This window comes from Triticum aestivum, chromosome 3B, assembly GCF_018294505.1.
Source record: "Triticum aestivum cultivar Chinese Spring chromosome 3B, IWGSC CS RefSeq v2.1, whole genome shotgun sequence".
Taxonomy (NCBI): Eukaryota; Viridiplantae; Streptophyta; class Magnoliopsida; order Poales; family Poaceae; genus Triticum; species Triticum aestivum.
In genome coordinates, this window is record NC_057801.1 from 815,910,554 (window position 1) to 815,925,928 (window position 15,375).

General features: G+C 44.4%; 2 protein-coding genes across 2 annotated transcripts; both read left to right on the plus strand.

The window, feature by feature from the left end:
* The first annotated feature begins 1,207 nt into the window (after nucleotides 1-1,207).
* LOC123072623 (probable gamma-secretase subunit PEN-2) lies at nucleotides 1,208-5,107 on the plus strand. The gene is made up of 2 exons (XM_044496215.1): nucleotides 1,208-1,598; nucleotides 4,565-5,107. The coding sequence occupies exons 1-2, from the start codon at nucleotides 1,268-1,270 to the stop codon at nucleotides 4,726-4,728; spliced, it is 495 nt and encodes a 164-aa protein (XP_044352150.1). The 5' UTR covers nucleotides 1,208-1,267; the 3' UTR covers nucleotides 4,729-5,107.
* Nucleotides 5,108-6,243: 1,136 nt separating this feature from the next.
* LOC123067994 (uncharacterized) lies at nucleotides 6,244-13,807 on the plus strand. Its single transcript, XM_044490533.1, has 4 exons — nucleotides 6,244-7,007; nucleotides 7,280-7,337; nucleotides 12,796-13,119; nucleotides 13,205-13,807. Exons 1-4 carry the CDS (start codon nucleotides 6,352-6,354, stop codon nucleotides 13,544-13,546), a joined length of 1,380 nt encoding a protein of 459 aa, XP_044346468.1. The 5' UTR covers nucleotides 6,244-6,351; the 3' UTR covers nucleotides 13,547-13,807.
* Nucleotides 13,808-15,375: the final 1,568 nt, after the last annotated feature.

Sequence of the window (15,375 nt, forward strand, 5' to 3'; positions counted from 1 at the left end):
TAATGGATCATGCGGCTGTTGCTGCTTATGATATGTCGAATTGTCTTAGGCGAGGAGCTAAATCCTACAATACAGATTTGATACTAGTTATCATGTTATGCAGCCCATGGCAATTGATGTTAATATCAGTTGTTAAATCTCCTAAGTGGCTGCCATATGTTATATGTCATATAAGTCGTCTCGCCTTACCGCCTTAAAAACAATGCCGCCAATGTCATCCTTATCAATCGTGTGTGGTTCTACTTCTTGTGGTTTGTGTAGAGCTATCTACACTCATGCAGAACGTGGACCCTTTGTTGCAGTTTTTTTCTCACATGCAATCTCTCATGCTTTGTATTGTTCGTGATGACAAAATGTTCGAGTCAACTAGCTTCTCGCTACTGTGACAAGATGATTATGAAACCATCGTGTGATTCGAAACCAACTATCTCCGCAAGGTCAACCGACGAAAATATTGAGTGAGTAACTTATTCTTGTGAGAACCTAATGTTGAATTGTAAATATGTCAAGGTCCTATATTTGTGGGACTACAATTTGTGACTATAGTTTCTTTCATTTTCAGCAAGAAAAACCAAGAGAATATGATTAGTGGATGAGCCGTTGCACATGAGACAAATGATCATGCATAAATCGATGTCACTATGTGATGATGTTATGCCATGACCCCCTGTATATAAACTGGGGCAGTCAGTATATCTTGTTTTGCCTCTTTTTGACTTTCAAGGCCATCAACGATCGTACCATGGATCCCCACGTATGGTCAATCTTAAGCTTAAGTCGATAGAGGCCGAACAATTTGTTGGAAATAAGACACAATTAGGTAGGCTAACTACATCCAAATGGTTCCAACTATCAGGGTTCTGAACATTTTGCGCAATTCATTTGAATATGATGTTCCAACTCGTAGCCTCTTATTGTTTATGTTTCCTTCATTCATTTTGGATATGCATTTCCTATCGTTTTTTTGTTTGAACTCTCCAAGAAGAAAATGTTTGACCCACTAACACAAACCACTTCATCTTGCATAACAAGAGAGTTTATTTTAGTTAATGTGCAAGTTGTAACAAAAATATGTAGAGGCTGAGAAGTAACAAACTTCTACATTGCCCCAATACAAAACAAATACAAATTCAAAATCTAAAATTTGACATTTGTTTATGAAGTTCTAGTGGCACTATGATTTGGGGGTATTTTGGGGAGAGGGGAAGGAAACCCAGCAACGAGGGGACCGGAAGAAGGAAAAAACACACACGGAGACGAGTCAGTCATGGAGGCGAGGGTTGCAGCAGGGGTGCCCGCTGACGAGGAGTCCGGCCTCCTCCCCCGCGCGCGCCCGCCGCCGGCAGCAGCCGCCGGACGGAGGCCTTCCTCCTCCTCCGCGGCGGCCCCGCGCCGCGCGCCCCCGCCGGCGGTCTGGGCGACGGTGGACGGGCCCCTGGGGATGCCGCTGGAGGACGCGGAGGGCCACGCGCGGCGCTTCTTCCTCTGGGGCTTCGCGTGCCTCCCCTTCCTCTGGGCCATCAACTGCTGCTACTTCTGGCCCGTCCTCCGCGCCCCCGCCGCCTCCTCGCCCCCCGCCTTCGCCCCCATCCGACCCTGTAAGCTATCCCCACCCGATCCCCTTCCGCTACTTTCTCCTGCAGTCGGAGTAGATCTCATTCTGCTGGTACACGCATCTCTTGATCTGTCTGAATGATCTTGATAAGTTCGATTGTGCCCTCCAAGCTTGGCATCGTTGGTGATTTACCTGAAATTTTAGTGCTGAGATCACCAATTACTCTGTAGACCATGCTGCGATAATGCGTTATTCGGTCACGGCTTAGTCATCGGTTATTCTTAGGGGATTAAACTATCTGTGTGGTTCTCCTGTTCTAGCAATGTTTGGAAATTTGGGTGGGTGATCTCTCTATAAGTTGTGTGGGCTTGTTCAAACCGGAGGCCGCTGTCAGAGGTTGATCTTTGGCTCTTAGTCGTGGTCGATTGCTGAATTTCAGTTCAGTCTTGTGGACTCCGATTATGGTCTGGTTGCTTTGAGGCGCTTCTGTGGGCTGATATGTTAGTCGGGTTTAAGGAGATGGCTAGTCTTTGCATGGCTGTCGAATGTCTTGAGCCGAATCTATCTGGTTAATTGGTCTTTTATCTCTGAATGCTCGAGTTATCATCGAGAGAAACATACAGGTTCTTTCTTTGGCCTTCTTTCAGACGTACAATTATTCAGTGAGGCTTACTTGTCTTCTACGTTCTGTGACCCATAAGGACATTGCTATTCTGCTTGTAATAGTGGACAAGATTCGCAGTACAAACTCTGTTATATAGGTCGATGCTGTGTACATCTGGACATGGTGAAAGTTTACAGCTCATTGGCACTTTGGTGCTACAGTCTAAGTCTATGTTGCACACTGTTTGGTACTTTGGTCCTTCAAGAAAACCGAACTATCACAAAATAACCTGAGGGTGCAGGTGGTTAGGAAGTAAGAGATCGGATGAGCAAATGGTACAAGTTGCCATCCTCACGATCAAATTTTATCACTGTTTAATTCAGGGAAACTTTCATCTTATCTTGGTACATTTATGCATAGTTCAAAAAAGCACTAGGCGTTAATTGTGCGTTTTGCCACCGCCCTGCGCTTTACTGACCAAAGCGCATGCTTATGCGCAGTTATGCACAGATTAAGCGTAGTTATGCGCAATGCGTTTTGCGAACGCCTAGAGCCTAGGCGCGCTTAAGCGCTCACTTAGGCGTGCCTTTTTTTAACTATGCATTTATGTTTCCAAATGCCAACTAAAGCACACTCGGTATAGTCTTAAGCCTATAGTAACTTGGAGCATCCTTGGTCGTCAGTTCTCGGGGGGTAAACAATAGGTGTAGTTCTAGTGTTGTATGGAGATTTATTAGGTGGTCTTCGGTGCAGTCCGCGTAATTCGTAGGTCGGGTATTCAAACCTGAGGCTACTGTTAGAGGCTGATCCTTTGGTTGTTAGTCGCGGTCGATTACTGAATTTCAGTTGAGTCGTGTCGACTCTGATTATGGTCTGTTTGCTTTGAGGCGCCTCTGTTGACTGCTATCTCAGTCAGGCTTAACGGCTTGAGGAGATGACTAATCTTTGCACCAACATTGGATGTCTTGAACCGAACCATTCTAGTTAATTAGTGGTCATCTCAGAATGCAGAGTTATCACCAGGGGGAACATACGGGCGCTTCCATTGACAACCAAACAAACAATTGTTCAGTGAAGCTTACTTGGTTTCTAGGTTCCGTGATCCATAAGGGCATGCTATTCTGCTTGTAATAGTGGACAAGATTCACAGCACAAACTCTGTTCTGTAGGCTGATGGTGTACTCATCTAAACATAGTGAACATTTGCATCTAAACATAGTGAAAATTTGCAACTCATTGTCTCTTTGAGCTACACTCTACATTGCACACTGTCAGATCTTAAATAAATCAAACTGTCACAGAATAACCTTAGGTGCAGCTGTGCAGGTGGTCAGGAAGTAAGAGAAATCATATGAATAAATGGTACTCCTTCTGTAAAGAAATATAGGAGTGTTTAGGTCACTACTTATATTTAGTGATCTAAACACTCCTATATTTCTTTATAGGGGGAGTACAAGTTACCAACCTGACGATCAAATTTATCACTTTTTAATCCAGGAAAACTTTCTGCTTTTCTTGATACTTGTATGTCACCAAATGCCAAATAAAGCACACTCGGTATCGTGTAATCTGGAGCATCCCTCGGATGAACATCTCAACAGTGCTACATGCAATCCAAAATGGCAGTGCTGTGCAGTAAGTTGTTTACTGTAAAACTGACACAATCATGTTGTCATATAAATGATTTCTTGAAATAACAGTTTTTTTCCTACACTCATTTGCATTTTAATGAATCTATGAGATACCTGTTTTGTTTGCTGATATATCTTTGCGACAACATTTATTATGGCCATTTATAAAATCTGGAAATGACCGCAGAAAGTTTGAGCTGCTTTTCAGAAACATCGAAAAGGTTGTTTATAGTTTCTTGTCATGACAAATGTGGACGGCATAGTCATCTGAGCCCATTTGTGACTTCTTAGCATCATTTCCCCTGATGCTAGTACTCCCTCCGTCCCAAAATTCTTGTCTTAGATTTGTCTAGATATGGATGTATCTAATACTAAAACGTGACTTGATACATTCATATTTAGACAAATCTAAGACAAGAATTTTGGGACGGAGGGAGTAATTATTACTGGACTTCATCTTGGTATATATGACCTTTTAGAGATGCGATAAAGCATTTTCTCTGCTCTTTATAGCTGTCTGTTTTCAGAACAGTAGTTGTCATATTTTGCTAAAACAGTTGTGATCCTGTGATGGTATGCCCATCCGGGTTGCAAAAAGAAAGATTGCGGTGTAAGGTACACAATAAATAGGAAAAAAAATACAATATCCCAGTTAAGAGTCAGTTTGGGGTTGCACAAGTTTTACTGCTGCCCGCCCATTTGGACTTGAACTGTCTTATGTTGCCCATGCTATTTTTTTGCAGTTCCTTACACATTCTAAATGATCCTCTGCAGATGTTGTGCGATCCGCGGTCGGCTTCACCATCTTCGCAGTGGTTCTCCTCACCTGGGCCACGACTTTCATCGTGGGAGGCGAGCGACTGTTCGGCCCGGTGTGGAAGGATCTCGTGATGTACAACGTCGCGGATAAGCTCGGTCTCACCGGATTCATGGGGTAGATTCCGCAGCGCTCATCGCTTCGAGAAAGGCTGACATGCTTTGCCCCGACCATTTGATGTCTCACTGGTAGTACCTTGTGTGTGAATTGTGATGTTCTGGCATGTTGTTAGTCACTGGTTAGACTGAAGCTGCGTATGGGCACTTGAACAGTTGTATTGCTGCGGGCGCACAGAAGCCCGTTTCGAGTAATTAAGGATTTTATCTGTAAATGTAGGGTCGAACCAGCCCAGTTCAGCTACAGGGGAAAACTTAGCAGGAAATGTACTGAAGAGCTGGCTTGTTTGCTGCCTGACTGTCTCTTAACTACCGTGTGTCAAGCATGTTCTATCTAACACATTCAGGAAACTTAATCTATGTATCCACATAATCTCTTTTCAACCGAGGGATTTTGTTGGGAATATGGAGGGAAATCTGGACTGTGATTTCAGTTTCTTCACCCACCATCTTTCTTTCTTACATCTTCTAGTGTCTCACATTGCTAGTAACAAATGTTTATCTTCTTACAATCCTCCATTCGGCAAGCATGATTGAGCAGGATTGATCTAGTCGCGCATCGGCATTGGGGATTCATCATAGTATTGTGAGCATAGTGCCCTTCTCTGTAACAGTAGTGTGCCTAGCCGCACAGTGTGCAGAAACCCACTCCCACACAAAGCAAACCTTCACAAGCAACTTCATGGGGAAACAAATCTTCAAAGGAAAGCGCTTAGGCCCGTTGCCCGCATCGTCCATGTTTTCGAGACGAAGCTTCGTGCATAGGATGGAGGCACAGGTGATATGGGTGGAAAGTGCGGGTGTTGAAGGCTGACGATATCAACTGGACACTAGCCGCTTGAGGTGGCTGGTGGGGGAGATCAAACTTTTTGAAGATACAAAGCATGTTCAAAAATTCTTGTTTTTTTTTACAGACACACATCCATTCTTGTTGTACAACCTCAAAAAATTTCAGCTCCTAATTCGATCTACACTTTGAGAACAAAGAAGACAAAATCAGATGTGAATAGTACCAAATATTGTTCACCCAACGCTAACGCTATTCATTGCTGAATTTGTCTCTCTAACTGCATATCTAGTTGTGGGCTCATTTTTTCTGGAGTTGTAGACACACCCCGCAGGTATTATGTCAAAAAAATTCAGATTTTTTTGACTTTTCTAAATATGAAATTTCGAGGTTGATTCTACGATCTCACCTAAATAGTCCCCCCCTAGGTGGCTGAGACGAAGACATATTGGAGAACGTGAGGTAGTTCCGTAATCCAACTTTTTTTTTGAATTTGAATTCGTTCCATACTCAAACTTTTTTTTAAAGAATTTGAATTCGTTCCGTACTCCCCCGCAAAAAGAAGAATTTGTTCCGCACTAATTTTTTTTTTATGAATTTGAATTCGTTGCGTACTCAAACTGACCAAGAAAGAAACTCAAAAGGCAGAGGTCGAAGCGGATTACGAATCCAGCCCGTGCACGAGCCGGCCGGGTCGGCCGGAGAGCCCAGTATAAATAAACGGGACCCCCAACTTCATCATCAAACTCACCTGCGATCGAAACCCCAGCCCGACGCGAGACCTCGACGCGAGAACTCGACCGAAACCCTAGATCAGATCAGAGCCGGAGCGGCGGCGGCCATGGCGATCATCTCCGAGGACATCATGCAAGAGGACGAGACCTCACCGCAGCCTCAGCAGCAGCAGGCGGCGGCCGCCGCCCAGAAGGACAACAGCAGCACGGAGGCGGAGAAGAAGGAGACGGAGGAGGAGAGCAAGGGGAGGCAGCCGAACTCCGGCAACGGCCTCGACCTGGACAAGTACTCGTGGGCGCAGCAGCTGCCGGAGGTGAACCTCACCGTCCCCGTCCCCGAGGGGACCAAGGGCCGGTCCGTCGTCTGCGAGATCAAGAAGGACCGCCTCAAGGTCGGGCTCAAGGGCCAGCCCCCCATCATCGACGGCGAGCTGCACAAGCCCGTCAAGGTCGAGGACTGCTTCTGGAGCATCGAGGACGGGAGGTCGCTGTCTATACTGCTGACCAAGCGTAACCGGAGCGAGTGGTGGAAAACCCTGATCAAGGGCGATCCGGAGATCGACACCCAGCGCGCCGAGCCGGAGAGCAGCAAGCTCTCGGACCTGGACCCCGAGACGAGGCAGACCGTGGAGAAGATGATGTTCGACCAGCGCCAGAAGCAGATGGGCCTGCCCACCAGCGACGAGATGCAGAACCAGGACATGCTCAAGAAGCTCAAGTCCCAGTACCCGGACATGGACTTCTCCGGGATGAAGATGCCTTCGTAGATTGTCCCTTGGAGGATCCAAGGCGATGAATTCAGAAGATTTTAGATGGAGAAATTGCTTCTGCTAGCTTAATTAGTACTCGTACTTTGCTATTTTCGGTGTCTTGTGGTTTAGTGTTTTTTTTATGTCTATTATTGTGATGGTCACTGTATGGGCGATGCTTCCGAAATATAAGTGAACTATGTTTTTAATGTTCTTGTCGACTTTCTCGGTTCTTTCAAAAAAAAAATCTTAATTCAAACTTTGTAAACTTTGATCATGTTTACAGAAAAAATTGGATCTTCCAAGAAATTAGGCTTTCGTGCTCACTGCACGGCAGCCAGTCAGTGGGACATTGATGTCAAAGGTTAAGACATTGGGAGGGATGTACAGTTGGTACGATATGCATGTATTTATGTTTTTCAGATTTTGGTGGGTGCATTTTTCTTACATGAAGTTCATGATGCCGAACTTATTAGCACGGCATGATGTCTCTGAATTTGAGGCTGCTTTTCTCTTAAGCAGCCTCTGAATTATTATTGCTCTATTTTTTTCCTTTAACAGAGTAAATTATTGCTGCTTCGATCATACACATGGTATTTCTAATGATATTCATATGATGATAACTTCGTTGCTGTTTCTGTGTGGTCTTTGGAGTGTTTTTCCTACTAGAAACCTAGGTGCACAGATGTTCTGTTGTGTTTTTTAGCTGATGTTTGGTAATTTACTAGTCACAGTTTTTTTTTTCAGCATACATTAGCCCCTGCTTCACTTTTTATTTTGAGCAACTGGAGAATCTTGTCGATTAACCCTCCGTGGGAGCCAAAATGCAAATATGCATGTACCCACATCAAGTACAGTGGCTGCCTCAACTATTATGGGTGTAAAAATTTAATTTTCTATGCTCATGAGAGAGCTCAACCCGCTGAAATGTTCATGCTCCTAGTCCATCTCCTTCAAAATAGCCATAAAGTTAGAGTGAAAGTTGAGCGTAGTATTTGCCTCAGGATCCTGGGCCTCGGCCTGAACGCGCACAGAAGCCCGCTTCGAGTATTAATTAGTATCTCTTGGGATCTTATGTATGTAGAGGGGCTCAATCCATGACGAATAATTACAAAGTTTGCTGTATTTTCTTCTTGTTCTTCAGAAAACCACTCAAGAGCTGGTTCTTTAGCTGACTGATTACTCTTAATTAATTCTGCTTCAAACACGTCCCATCTGCTGGAAGGGGCAGTGCAATTTAACCTTGCTTTGATTAATTCCTAACATAGTTGATTAATCTTATATGACTTGATTGATTAATTGCATATCAATGGGGATGTAGCTCAATTGGTAGAGCGCTTATCAAAGCTAGTAAGAGGCAGGGGGATCGATACCTCCCATCTCCAATTTTACTTATTTTTCCTTTTTCATATATCACTTTTCGTAGAGAAATATATTGCTTTTTTTAATTTCTAATAAAAAACTAGACCTGAGAGATTTTGATGCTTCAGGCTTTCTTGGGCCTTTGTTGGGCTGGGAGGTAGAAGCCCAGCCCAATATGAGCCGAGGGTCATTTGGAGCGGAGCCCATTTCAGCAATGAAGAATAATTCAAAAATGGCAGAATTTTCTACGCCAAGAAACCACGCAAGAGTTAGTTCATCATGGCAGTCTATATTGCATTGGGAATAATTGTTACATCGTTTGCAAGTACACTTGCCAAGAAATCAAGCGGATCCACAATCTAATAAATGTTATGTGCATCCACTACATGGCTAGCTAGAGTATACACAACCATATTAGCTTCCCTAGGACAATGACTAAAGCAAATATGATCGAAATTGCGACATAAAAAGGTTCAGTCTTCATAAATTGCTGCCACTGGACCAATGGAATCCCTTCCATGTTGCATCACATCCACCACTTCCATGCTGTCATATTCCACCAGAATTTTTTTGCATCCATATTGTCCAGCCAATAACAGACCGTTGAGGAGCATGAGCTTAGGCGATTGTAGCATCGTGGATGTAGGTGATTTCACTACAGCTACCCGTAAACAAAAGACCTCGGTCATCGCCATTCCTCCACAGCCCGAATCCTCATGGAAAGAAGAATCTACGTTGAGTTTGATAAACCCTTGTCTCGATCTTACCCAACTATGCCTCCAAATACTTGTTGATTTCTTTTTCTTTGCCCTTACATAGTTTTTCACCACAGCTGGAATTGCTTGTGTTGTCTTGACTAGATGTTGTACATGTTCACCTTAGACCACATGCCGGTGCTCCCACCACAAATACTAGACCAAAGCGGCAATCAGCTCCGCTCTAGATAGATCGGGTAAAAGTGGGACACTCATATTCATGTCCAACAAAAGATCAAATAGAACCGAACAACCTTCACGTTCAATAGCACGTGCATCAGCGATGAATTTCTCTGCACCTAGGAATTTTGACACTTATTTTAGGCCGGAGCATTGAAAGAACTTATGCATGATGCTATCGCAGTCATGCTGACACAAGGGGCACTGTGACATGCTCTGCATGTGGTGATTAGAAAGGACTCCCACCCAAAAGGATCTGCCAACAATTTATTTTAACCTTTGCTAGAATTTGTAATGACAATAGATTACGCCACTCACAATTAGTAGAGCCACTGTGTTGCTGCGTGTGAGTGACGCGAAATATCAACACCCGAACTCAAATGCACCCTGATGAACAGTAAAACGAAAAAATAGTTTAAAAATCAAAAAATTCTGATTTTTTTTGGTGCAAACTTTGAAAAAAAAATTATGTGCTTGCAAAAAAATAGCATAAAACAACATTCCTGGAAGTCATGTTAAAAAAACAAAATTGATGCACCAAAAATACTATTTTTGAAAGCATTTTGGAGTACTGATCTCTTTTTTTTTTTGCCGTGGCTTCCACAAATGTTGTTTTGGGCTGAAAATTTCCATGCACTGAGAACATTTGTGAAGTTTGCACCAAAAAGTTTCAAAATTTTCTGTTTTTTGTTTGTTTTTTTTCTTCTTCAGAATTTATTGTCCATCCCGAGCTCAAATGAGCTCAGGAGTAGAAGGGTACTTTCGCATGGGATGCAACTTCCCCCCTTGTTGGTGATCCCATTCCAACTAGTATGAAGATTTGATTGAAAAAACCCTTCCTGTTAAAGAGCCTTGAAGTAAAATCTTCCAACATTCTCAAAGCTAATGGATTTTTAAAATCCGGTTTGCATCAGTGGGCCAAAAAATGTCACATTCTCAAAGCTAATGGATTTTAAAATCCGGTTGATTAACTATGAAACTTTAGTAAGAACAACATTACCAAGTCTAGTTGTGATCCTTCTCGATGGACTGCTAGGTATCCAGTGGTCGCCCCAAATATTTATTTTTGTACTATCACCAACCATCCAAATGTAGTCTTTCTTGAAAGTTTGCAAACCTGCCCAAAGACTTTGCCAAATAAAGGAGCTATCCTTCTCCAGGCTCCAGCTGACAATTGAGTAGGTCCCCATGTGAAAAATATTTTTCTCTTAACATTTTTAGCACAGAGAGATTCTGGTTCTTCTATATGGCGCCAATTAAGTTTTTTTTGGCGGGAAAACTTCTGATCTATTCATCTTCAATCATGGTAGTACACCAAACACTAGAAATAATAAAAATTACATCCAGATCCATAGACCACCTATAGTGACGACTACAAGCACTGAAGCGAGCCAAAGGCGCCACCGTCATGGCCCTCCATCGCCGGAGTCGGGCACAACTTGTTATACTAGACAGTCGGGAAGTCATCGTGCTAAGGCCCCATAGGACCAGCGCACCAGAACAGGAACCACTGCCGATGAAGAATAACGTAGATCGGAAGGATCCAAACCGAAAACGCACGAACGTAGACGAACAACGACGAGATCCGAACAAATCCACCAAAGATAGATTAGCCGGAGACACACCTCCACATGCCCACCAAGGATGCTAGACGCACCGCAGGTAACGGGTGCTAGGCGGGGAGACCTTTATTCCATCTTCACGGAGCCGCCCTCGTCTCGCCTTCCTAAGAAGGACACAAACCATAAAAAAACTGAAAGAAATGACTAGAAACGGAGCCCTCCTGCCGGCCCTTGCCAGGATCCACCGCGCCCATGGCCCTAGGGCCACCGGAGATGAGGCGGACCTGCAGCAGCGCTAGTGAGAGGCAGGAACCCTAGCTTTTGTTTTGGAGGAGGCGGCGGCTTGCTTTTGTTTTGGAGGCACCACTGTACAACATGGCCAAGTTAAAACAGTGCAAATCCCTGAACCCCATTCCACCCTGTTTCTTTGGGGTACACATCTTCCAGCACCCAAACAAATGAATATTTGGAAAGATGAATGAGCAATTACAAAAATACTTTGGCCTATAAACCATGTTTTAGATTACCTACAGTTTTGGCATGATCTCATTGTTAGTGTAAAATGAGAGTTCTAGCAAACAATGATGGAAGCAGAGCTTTGCGAGCCTTGATAAGGCGGTACTTGTGGGTGTTAGGGAGTTACGTTAATACTTAGTTTCTTCGACATTCTCCTCACATCCTAAGTAGTTTTTTCACTACAATTAAACTAAAATGAATAAGCTATTAAGTAAGAGACCACGTATCTGTTTTCACGATAGATTAAATTTTGATAAGGAGCATAGAAATTTTAAGTGAGCATGTACTGCCTTGTACAAATATGTTCTACCTTGCTTATAGTTTGTAGAGAAAATAAGGATATGTCTTTGGGCAGCGATCTTCATTGGTAAGCAGATGTATAACTTCAATAGGTCTGTCAACCTTTTTGCTCAAGGACGAGTAACATTTAAGTTTGGGGAGGTATCTTACAGTAGCATTGCACTTGAATATAAAGTTGTAGGCAATGTCACAACGAAACTTATTTGGGTACAATCTTTGCTTCGTGAGTTGGAGATCTCTCAGCAACCGGCCTCTTTTTCTTTGATGTGATAGCACTAACACTGGTGCTACATACCTTTCGTCTATTCTAGTATTTCACGCACGAACAAAACACATCGAAATGGATTAACACTTCGTCGTGTTGCACAGATCAAGTCCATCTCTTCTAAAAATCAACTTGCGGACATCTTCACAAAGTCGTTATCATTACCCTTGTTTGAGGTTTGCTGGCACAATAATCTCAACCTAACCGTACATGGTTAGGTCTTGTATTTGTACATATGTACACACTGTAAATATACCCGAGACGTCATCTTAAGGGGTGTGCGGTTCCCCTCAAATTTATTCCTGGATCTATTTCAGGATTTCTGACGATGCGCCTTCAGTGGAAGGACGTTCCCGTCGACGACCAGACGCACGGTGCCTTCGTATCTCAAGATGATATGCCGAAATATTTTCCGTCTTTCGAAGGTGCTCATAGAGGTAGGGTGTACGTGTGTGTGTTCATAAGGGTGAGTGTAGGCGCGTGTATATGAGCGCTTGTGTCTGTACTGATGTTAAAAAAAATTCTCTAAACCCTACGTCTTACACGTGGCATGGAGCGTTGGACGCGCTCGTGGACAGCGTTTGAGGTGGCTGATACGAGGTCGGGTCCATGACCATCAGAGACGGAGACGGTCTACCAGACGCCGCGGAATTGGAGTAGACACGGACATAGTCGAAGCGGAATACGAATCCAGTCCGGGCACCTTCGGAAATCTTAGCCGAGACGGCCTCGCGTGCGGAGGTCTTCAATATAAATAAACGGAACCCCAAAGCCCAAAGCCCCATCAACTCATCTGCGATCGAAACCCACCTCGACCAGAGATCTCGACTCGAGCACTTCCACAAGTCGATCGAAACCCTAGAGTAGAGACAGAGCGGCGGCCATGGCGATCATCTCCGAGGACATCATGCAGGAGGACGAGGCGTCGACGCAGCCGCAGCAGCAGGCGGCGGCCGTGAAGGAGAACAGCACGGAGGTGGAGAAGAAGGAGAAGGAGGAGAGCAAGGGGAGGCAGCCAAACTCCGGCAACGGCCTCGACCTGGACAACTACTCGTGGGCGCAGCAGCTACCAGAGGTGAACATCTCCGTCCCCCTCCCTGAAGGAACGAAGGCGAGGTTCGTCGTCTGCGAGATCAAGAAGGACCACCTCAAGGTCGGACTCAAGGGCCAGCCTCCCATCATCGATGTAAGTAGCATCAAACTATCAACTATGTAGACGACAGTTCATCTTGTCCTTTATGCGGTGTTAATTTGTCTCTTATAATTACCAGGGTGAGCTGCACAAACCAGTCAAGGTCGAGGACTGCTTCTGGAGCATCGAGGACGGGAGCTTGATGTCCATACTGCTGACAAAGCGTAATCAGAGCGACTGGTGGAAATCCCTGATCAAAGGCGATCCGGAGATTGACACCCAGCGTGCCGAGCCGGAGAGCAGCAAGCTCTCGGATCTGGACCCCGAGACGAGGCAGACCGTGGAGAAGATGATGTTCGACCAGCGCCAGAAGCAGATGGGCCTGCCCACCAGCGAGGAGATGCAGAACCAGGACATGCTCAAGAAACTCAAGTCCCAGTACCCGGACATGGACTTCTCGGGGATGAAGATGCCTTCTTAAGATTGTCTCTTACTTAGCTGGAGCCTGGAGGATCTAAGGCGATAATGCGGAAGAATTTTAGATGGAGAAATCGCTTCTACCTTAATTAGTATAGTTTCTATTTGGGTGTCGTAGTATTTTAAGTGTCTGTTTATGCGTCTACGTACCTTTTGTAGTTTGCTTTTTTTTTTTTGCGATGGGCCTTTTGTAGTTTGCTATTTGGATGACTTGTGGTTGGATGGCAACAGTTTTTCCGATGCTTCAGAAATAAGTTAACTAGTACTCCCTCCGTCCCATAATGTCAAAATATGGCGCATATTAATTAATTTTGTCTTAAGTCAGAATTTGATCAAGTTTACAGAGGAGTGGATCTTATGTTTGGCTCATGAGGTGCTCACACAGTAGCCAGTCAGTGTGATATCGATCCCAAAGGTTCAGACTTTGGGAAGTACAGTTTCAGAAGGGAAAAGGTTTCAGGCGCTGGGAGGCTAAGCAGCTAACAGAATACAAGTGCATAGTTTGGGCTACACAGAAAGTTTTCAGTCAACAAGAAGCTGGATGTTGCTATAGCATGGCTGCACCAAATTATGTTTTCAGATTTTTAGCAGACGCACCAAAGAAACGTCATGATGTCTTTGAGCACAGCTCTATTGAGTCTGAATTTGAGGTTGTTTTGCTCGTAAGCGGTCTTTGAATTAATTGCTCTTTTCTTTTAATAGACTAATTAATTGCTATTTATAATTTCATATAATTTTAGTCTTGTAACTCCTATTTCTCCACCGTTTGATCGCAGCGAATGAACGGCCCCTAAATTCGCCAATCACCGTAACATTTGTAAATAAAAAAAATGATTTTTAGATTGCTTACCACATTTGTCTTGTGGATCCAGACTAAATAATTGTTGCTGCTTCGATCATACGGCGGAATATTTCTAATGATATTATGATAACTTGAGTGGATGTTTTAGTTTCAGAAATGTTAACGCCTACATGTGTGGGCGTTGACCATCTCGACCACACGCATCCATCATCGTCCAGTACAATATGCACGAATCTTCGCATAATCTGGCTGATTTTCTGTGCCACGTAGGACAAGGCGTGTGTGTGGTATGTGACATAGTTCGTCCACACATCCGTTTTACCACACGGAGGGGCCGGTGTGTGGGCGTTTAGCAGTTCACCCACACACCAGTTTTCAGTCACGCACAAGGGCTGGTGTGTGGGCGTTTGCCATCTCGCCCACACGTCTATCTCCTCTACCACACCCAAGCTGCCAGTTGCCATGCGTTTTGCAGTGTACACGGCAACTGCCCTAGTGTGATTGCAAGCAGATGGCAACTCTCTCTTTTTTACCCGAACATGTCAGTTGCCATACGTTTTGCATGGTACATGGCAAACTGCCCTAGCATGCACGTAAGCAGATGGCAACTCTTTCTTTTTACATGGCAACTGCCCTAACGTGCTTGTGAGCACATGTCAACTCTCTCTTTTACCCGAACATGTTTTTTTGCCATGCCATTTTTTCAGTGCTACATGGCAACTGCCTAGTGTTAGTAGGTGGCAACTCCTAAAGTTTTGAAATCGTGGCAACTGCAGTAGACCAGACCACACATGGCAACAGCTGTAGTTGTCCAAAAAATGACAATCTGGAACTTTGACCTGAGATGGCAATTGCAGTTGAGCAGACATGGCAACTGTAGTTGTCCGACATGGCAACCGTAGTTCAGCGACATGGCAATTGCACTTAAACGAACATAGACGAGAGTCCGGCCCATGGCAACTGCGTGCGCGCGGTAAAGTGTCATGTGGGGCGTGTGGAACCACGAGGTACGAGGCCTGACGTACCGGGCG

What these genes read in the sequence shown, in the direction of transcription:
- LOC123067994 (XM_044490533.1), top strand. Translation starts at nt 6,352, where the DNA reads ATGGCGATCATCTCCGAGGACATCATGCAAGAGGACGAGACCTCACCG. An exon ending in CACTGCACGGCAGCCAGTCA is followed by an intron (nt 7,338 to 12,795) that starts GTGGGACATTGA and finishes TCGAAACCCTAG; the next exon opens with AGTAGAGACAGAGCGGCGGC. An exon ending in GCCAGCCTCCCATCATCGAT is followed by an intron (nt 13,120 to 13,204) that starts GTAAGTAGCATC and finishes TATAATTACCAG; the next exon opens with GGTGAGCTGCACAAACCAGT.
- LOC123072623 (XM_044496215.1), top strand. Translation starts at nt 1,268, where the DNA reads ATGGAGGCGAGGGTTGCAGCAGGGGTGCCCGCTGACGAGGAGTCCGGC. An exon ending in CTTCGCCCCCATCCGACCCT is followed by an intron (nt 1,599 to 4,564) that starts GTAAGCTATCCC and finishes GATCCTCTGCAG; the next exon opens with ATGTTGTGCGATCCGCGGTC.